Source organism: Falco peregrinus, unplaced genomic scaffold (genome assembly GCF_023634155.1).
Source record: "Falco peregrinus isolate bFalPer1 unplaced genomic scaffold, bFalPer1.pri scaffold_42, whole genome shotgun sequence".
In the NCBI taxonomy this organism is placed as follows: Eukaryota; Metazoa; Chordata; class Aves; order Falconiformes; family Falconidae; genus Falco; species Falco peregrinus.
Genome location: NW_026599609.1, coordinates 479704 through 486825, shown reverse-complemented (window position 1 = coordinate 486825; position 7122 = coordinate 479704). Strand labels below are relative to the sequence as shown.

The following is a 7122-nucleotide window of genomic DNA, read 5'->3' as shown; positions in this document are numbered from 1 at the left end:
TCATGCTATTGAGAAAGTGGAGTGCATGCAAACACTCTAGGAGAAACACAATCGTGACATTAAAAGCGCTAAATGCACAGGATGTTCCAGAGATGACCAGGAAATGCCTTGTGAGGAGATTCAGGCAGTTCAGTGCTGCTGAGAGACACCTGACTGCATCAGCTTCTTCAATGCGTCCTTCAGCTCCTGGTTCCTCATGCTGTAGATGAGGGGGTTCACTGCTGGAGGCACCACCAAGTACAGGACTGCCACCACCAGGTCCAGGGATGGGGAGGAGATGGAGGGGGGTTTCAGGTAGGCAAACATGCCAGTGCTGAGAAAGGGAGATCACGGCCAGGTGAGGGAGGCACGTGGAAAAGGCTTTGTGCCGTCCCTGCTCAGAGGGGATCCTCAGCACAGCCCTGAAGATCTGCACATAGGACAGAACAATGAAAACAAAACAGCCAAAGAATAAAGAGGCACCAGACACAATAAGCCCCACTTCCCTGAGGTAGGTGTGTGAGCAGGAGAGCTTGAGGATCTGTGGGATTTCACAGAAGACCTGTCCCAGGGCATTGCCTTGGCAGAGCGGCAGTGACAGTGTATTGGCCGTGTGCAGCGCAGCATTGAGAAACCCACTGGCCCAGGCAGCTGCTGCCATGTGGACACAAGCTCTGCTGCCCAGCAGGGTCCCGTAGTGCAGGGGCTGGCAGATGGCCACGTAGCGGTCATAGGCCATGACGGTGAGGAGAGAACACTCTGCTGAAAGGAAAAAGACAATCAGGAAGAGCTGTGCAGCACATCCTGGGTAGGAGATGTCCCTGGTGTCCCAGAGGGAGTTGGCCATGGCTTTGGGGAGAGTGGTGGAGATGGAGCCCAGGTCGATGAGAGAGAGGTTGAGTAGGAAGAAGTACATGGGGGTTTGCAGGTGGTGGTCGCACACTACTGTGATGATGATGAGGCCATTGGCCATGAGGGCAGCCAGGTAGATGCCCAGGGAGAGCCAGAAGTGCAAGAGCTGCAGCTCCCGCGTGTCTGCAAATGCCAGGAGGAGGAACTGGGAGATGGAGCTGCTGTTGGACATCTGCTGCCTCTGGGCATGGGAACCTGCTCAAGGAGGAAAAGTAGTGACAAGTCAGGCAATTCTTCTGTTAAGGCAAGTGAAAGCCGTTTCTCCTAGATGCACCCCCCGTGCCCCATGCTCCCCCTCTGCCGTTCCTAGGAGAGCTCCCTTCCGAGCCGTGGCTGGAGCTGTGCTGAGTGCTGGCCGAGTGTGCTGTGAGGAGCAGGGGCTGTGCCCGCTGGCTGCCCAGCAGTGAGCCCTGCTCTGCAGCAGGGGCTTCATGGGAACCGTGGGGGCAGGGGCCAGTCCTGGCCTTGCACTGGCTCAGCCCAAACTGCTCCCAGCGCAGAAGGGCCTGTCAGCATCGGCTCTGCCCGTGCTGAGCAACGGCCATGGCCAGAGTCAGGTCAGGAGGGGTTTGTGCCGTGCTCAGGGAGAGCAGGGTGAGTGCTGAGAGGCAAGGGGACTGTCTGTGCCGTAGGGCAGAGGCAGGGACTCTGCTCTCTCCATCCCTCTCCTTCCCAGCTGCCCGGCAATTGCTCCTTTCTTAGATGGAGAGTGATCACACTGCCATGTTACCCTGACCAGCAGCCAGGCACTGCTGAGAGCAGAGGGATCCACTGCAGAGAACAGAATGCCTCATCCCTTACCGAAGGCTCAGCACCACACTGCTATCCAAGGACACCCAGGGCTCACTGTGTGCCCTGGCAGGCACATACATCTTGGGTGGACACCCGAAGTAGGTGGTCAAGTGTCTTGACCATGGCAAGTTCTTGCAGGAGAGTCAGCTCCTTCCCCAGCCTCACAGACTGCATTGCCCACAGCATCATCGGTTAGGGGAAAGCTGGGACACCTCCTTGCCGAGGACATGTCTGCACAGGAGGACCCACAAGGTCTGCGCCTGAGCCGGCAGCTGAAACCCCTATTGCCAGAGAGCCTGTCTGCAATGCCAATAGCATCTGAGCAAGGCCAGGAGAGAGACAAAGGGACACTCGGGAACTCCTTCCCCTTCCCCAGCCCGGCACACCACCTCCCACACAGCAGCAGTGCAGGGCAGTCACCCTCAGGCTGTGCTCAGCGAGAAATGGCACCGTGGCAGCAGGAGAGATGCACTTCATCCCTCCTGCTGCTCTGCTGGACCAGGAGCTGTTGAAACACATGGAACCAACGGTCTAAAGGCTGTGCTGGGTGGGAGAGGAGAGCAGAGGTGTGTTGCTCAGGGAAGGCACCTGCACGGCAGACCATGGCCAGGAGGTGCCCCTATCTGCCCTGCATCAGGGTCCCCCTCAGCATCTCCCCCCCTCCCTGCCCAGGGCTCTGCTGCCTGCAGCTGTCCCTGCCAGCAGCTCTTTCTCTGGCCCCAGGGCTCTTCCCTGCCAGCGCTCACAGAGCCCAGCTCAGCCCCTCTGTGCTTTTGATTGTGTCCTTGACAATGGACATCCCGTGATGCAGGGACACTTTGAAAATCATTGGTCTGTTTCTCTATTGCCTCACCACAGGGGTGACTTTCAACAGTGCTGGCTAACTGGGGAGGTCCAAGAAGGCTGAATGTTAGTCAAGTGCTGCCCACCTACAAGAAGGGTAGGAGGGAGGTTCGGGATAACCAGGAGGTCAGGACCAGCCAGCATGGATGTATGAAAGGCAGGTCCTGCCTGAGGAATCTGATCTCCTGCTGGGACAAAATGACCTGCCTAGTGGATGAGGGAAAGGCTGTGGATGCTGTCTACCTGGACCTTAGGAAAGCCTTTTGGCTGCATCTCCCACTGCATTCTCCTGGAGAAACTGGCTGCTCATGGCTTTGGTGGGTGTTCTCCACGCTGGTTTTGAGCTGGCTGGACAGCCAGGCCCCAAGAGGGGGAGTAAATGGAGTGAATTCAGGTGACAACAGCCCATAAGGAGTGGTGTTCCCCAGGGCTCAGTGTTGGGGCCAGTCCTGCTTCAGAACTTTATTAATGATCTGGCTTGAGTGCACCCTCAGTGAGTTTGCATACAACACCAAATTGAGTGGCAGTGTTGATCTCCATGAGGGCAGTAAACCTCTGCAGAGGGATCTGCACTGGTTGGATCATTTGGATGAGTCCACTTGTATGAAGTTCAACCAGGAGAAGTGCCAGTTCTGTACGTGGGTCACAACAGCCCCCCACAACGCTACAGGCTTGGGCCAGAGTGGCTGGAAGGCAGCCTGGTGGGGAAGTACCCTGAGGGTGCAGGTTGGCAGATGGTTGAGCAAGAGCCAGCAGTGTGCCCGGGTGGCCAAGAAGGCCCATATCATCGTGTCTGCTATCAGAAACAGTGTGGCCAGCAGGACCAGGGCAGTGATGGACCCCCTGTACTCGGCACTGCTGAAGCCACACCTTGAACACTGTGTTTCCATTTTGGGCCGCTCACTTCAACAGTAATGTTGAGGTGGTTTAGTATGTCCAGAGAAGGGCAACAAAGGTGGTGAAGGGTCTGGAGCCCTGCACTGTTGAAGAGCACCTGAGGGGACTTAGGTTGTACAGTGTGGAGAAGAGGAACCACAGGGGGGATCTTTCTGCCTGAAAGGATGTTGTAGACTTGAAAGGTTGGGTTGTAGACCTGAAAGGTGGGGTAGGTCTCTTCTCCCAGGTAAGAAGTGACAGAACAAGAGGAATATGCCTCAATTTACACCAAGAGAGCTTTAGATTGGATATGAGGAAAAACATCTTCACTGCAAGGATGGTCAGGCATTGGAACAGGCTGCCCAGGGAGCTGGTGGAATCACCAGCCCTGGAGGTGTTTCAAAAGTACATAGATGCAGTGCTTCGGGACATGATTTAGTGATGGGATTGGCCGTCCTGTGGTAACGGTTGGATTTGATTCTCTTTAAGGTCTTTTTCAACCTAAATGATTCTCTGTTCCTATGCCTCTATGATATTGCAAGCCTAGCTAGACCAGTTACTGAGCAAGTTGCTCTAGCTGACCCTGCCTCAGTTGGAGGGCTGGATTCGATGATCTCCAGCGGTCAGTCCAACCTGGAAAAAAAAGCCATATATATGAAAGATCATATATCATGTGTATGTCAACACAACTACGGAAGTTCATGTGAAGAATGTTTCTCCACTCAAATGGCTTGTGGGAAATGCACTTGAAAAATCTGAAAGAAACAAGGCTGCTTTTCTGTGGCCAGGTCATGGGTGAGAATGAGGGTGACAGAGGGGTGTGTTATGAGGAGGACAGCTGATTCTCAGGAACTCCTCATGCAGGAGGACATGCCTGGCTGTGAAGGGGCCTGTGAGGTCAGTTCTGTCTCTGGAGGTGACAGGCCGGCAACAGGAACATGGCTGGGAAAGTCCTTCTGCCAAGCTACAGCATAGGACCTCTCCAGGAAAAGGGCTGGGGTACAGGCTGTCATGTCCATTTTGCCTGTGGACATGAGAGGACAGCAGCAGGCATGTGGCTTGGTCACGTCTCTGGGAGAAGCTGAAAGGCCAGCAGCAGCCATGTGGTTTAGAAGACCATGTGGAGGTGACTTCACTTTTTTGAGGGGAAAGACCACCAAAAATAGCTTTTGAGTTAGGTTCCCTGCTTGGAGGGCAGTTCCTGAGGTGGTAAAGCTTTCCTGGGTAGTGGGAAAAAAGAGGAGAGGGGAAAAGATTTCACAAAGTGTAATGTTGCAAATGGAGAGTGGCTATCGGGAGGAAGAACTGTCACTCTAGGGGTCCTGCTGCGGTGCAAGAGCTCAGCCAGAGGGAGCCTGGATCAGCCCATGGCTTTGTGTTTCAAGGAACAGCCGGTGAGAGTGGAGGTACCTCAGCGAAGGTATGGCAATGTTGGCGTGGGAGCAAGGCAGGGCAGCGAGAAGGTGCCTGCAGCCTGCAGGGAAACAGGGGCAGGGCTCCAACCATGTAGGACAGCCTGTGGTGAAGAGGGCAGAGGGCACTGTCAAGGCTGGAAGGCACCAGTAGAACCCAGGTCTGTGTCCCCTTGGCTGTGGCAGCTGTCTCTGCCTCTGAGGGCCATGACAAGACATGATGTCCTCACGGCACGGGGGCATCGTTGCCTCCTTGCAGCCCCATGGGGAAGCTGGAAGTCGCTGTGCCATTGCTGTCCTTCACTGGGCATTGGATGCCCACCTTCCATGGTCCCCAGGAAGAGCCCTGAGCCCTCTGTGAGGGACAGCACCCACCTCCCCACAGGCTGCAGGTCACGCCTTGGCCTTTCTGCTTCATCAAGCAAGCCAAGGCTTTGCTCAGCAGCAGAGCTGCCTGCACAGCGCCTTTGCCTTCCTGCACTCACAGCCCCCAAGGATGGGCTCTAACAAGGCCATGGGGAGGCTTTCTCAGGCATGGCCCTCAGTGGGGCCCATTAACGCTTCCAGGGACTGTGGGCTTTGCTCCGGACTTGGTGTTCTTGAGAGGTTTCTTCAGGCTCCTCTGAACACCTGAAGTCCAGAGCACCACAGACACCCTGGGCTCATGACGAGGGAGAACGCCCTGACGAGCCCTGTCTCCTCCATCAGGGACATCTGGTCTTCAAGTTTGGCTCCTACGCTTAATGAGATAAGTTTCAGCCGTACAGTGAAAGAGAAAGGCAGGTAATGAGCACTTTGGGGAAATGATAGAAGGCTTTTCCAATTACTATTGATGCACAGTGTCTCCTGAGGAGGTGCGGACAAGTAGGAAAAGCAGTCCCTGGAGCTAATAACTGCGTGGACAGCCTTGCTCCCCAGCTCTCCAGCCTCAATATTTTTGTCTTCAGCCCCATGAGACTTACATCACTTTACATCAGATCTTCAACCAACTCTGCAGCTGAATATAGCAAATTCTTGGCTATAATTATTGCCTGCTTTCCTTAGAGAACAGGGTGTAAGCAGGAATAAAAGAGGGATTAATTATCATGTGTGTGTGGGGGGGGGGGGGAGTGGGATAGAAATTAATAAATAAAAAATACATTTCTCAGCTGTATAATTGTTAGTTCAAGCAAATCCCCATGAAGTCTATTGCCACTACTGAAGAGTTGCCCATAGGGAATATTAGAGACACTACTGAAAGACAGTCCAAATTTTCCTCTCTGAACCTTAAAGCACAAGCTACATAGGTAAAATGGATTGGAGCGATCAAAGAGAAAGAGGAGAAAGGCATCTGGAGATGAACTTCTTAATCCATAGCTGTAAATCAGGAAACCAGGACGCCAGGCTATTCCAAATGTCTTCAATTTCATAGAAGGTGCAAACGTTCTGGAACTCACGACAAATAATAGGATGTGTTCAAATTTTTTTTACACATATATCTGTAGAATTTCTCCCACTTTGATCTACGTAGATGCAACAACTGGTATTAAGAAGAGCACAGACTCTGCCTTCAGACGCCACCTTCATATCTAACGCCATTCCATTTTGCACAGCTATAGGGGCTATTTCTCACACTTCTTCCTGCAAAGCCTTCATGGCACCTGCAGGGTCCTTGGCCATCTCTTCCATTGCTGTGCATCTCTTTATCACTGCCTTCTCCAATTCAGGAACCGCTAACCAAGGAGTAACCAAGGCCACAAGCAGGCTGATGATCTGGGCTATCATTATGACACCCATTACATCTGAGAAGCTCATAGGCCACTAGGAGGCACGTGGCCATGAAGGCGAGCTTGAGGTCCCTGGAGAGTCCAGTTCCCTTGTGGGATTGGCCATCAGCAGCCCAGCTGGTTATGGCTGCAGTAAGAAAGGCACTTGGACTCTGAGACAAAGTGTCATTTCAATTGGCCTTGGCTAGAGCCAACTCTCTACACACAGAGACAATCGTGTCAGCTGTATGCCGTCCCTTCCGAGGCCGGGAACACGGAGTTTCCAGCGTTGGGAGAGCGGTGCAGCAAGTTGTGCAGATCCTGCCTGCAGAAGGGTTATCCCACACTGCTCCCGTCAGCTCTTGAAGTGTTTTCTGCCAGGGAAACCCATTCTAGTCATCACTTCTCGTGTTCTAAGAGGAGATGTTCACTTGGGAGTTGGTAACTGCAGCCTCAGACAAAGGTAAGGGCGTGCGGTTGGCCATTCACCAGCAGCTTCCTGCAGATTTCTTCTTCCAGTATGGCTTATTCTGCAACCCAGGGGCACACTCAGCACAGCTCAG

The 7122-nt window shown here is 53.6% G+C and overlaps 1 protein-coding gene and 1 pseudogene across 1 annotated transcript; both read right to left on the bottom strand.

Moving 5' to 3' along the window:
• On the bottom strand, positions 1-682 carry LOC129783457 (olfactory receptor 14J1-like; annotated as a pseudogene).
• An 81-nt stretch (positions 683-763) lies between these two features.
• LOC129783494 (olfactory receptor 14I1-like) lies at positions 764-1063 on the bottom strand (the record flags this gene model as incomplete). The annotated part of the gene is made up of 1 exon (XM_055793450.1): positions 764-1063. A coding segment is annotated over exon 1 (300 nt), but the record flags the coding sequence as incomplete, so codon positions are not given.
• Positions 1064-7122: the final 6059 nt, after the last annotated feature.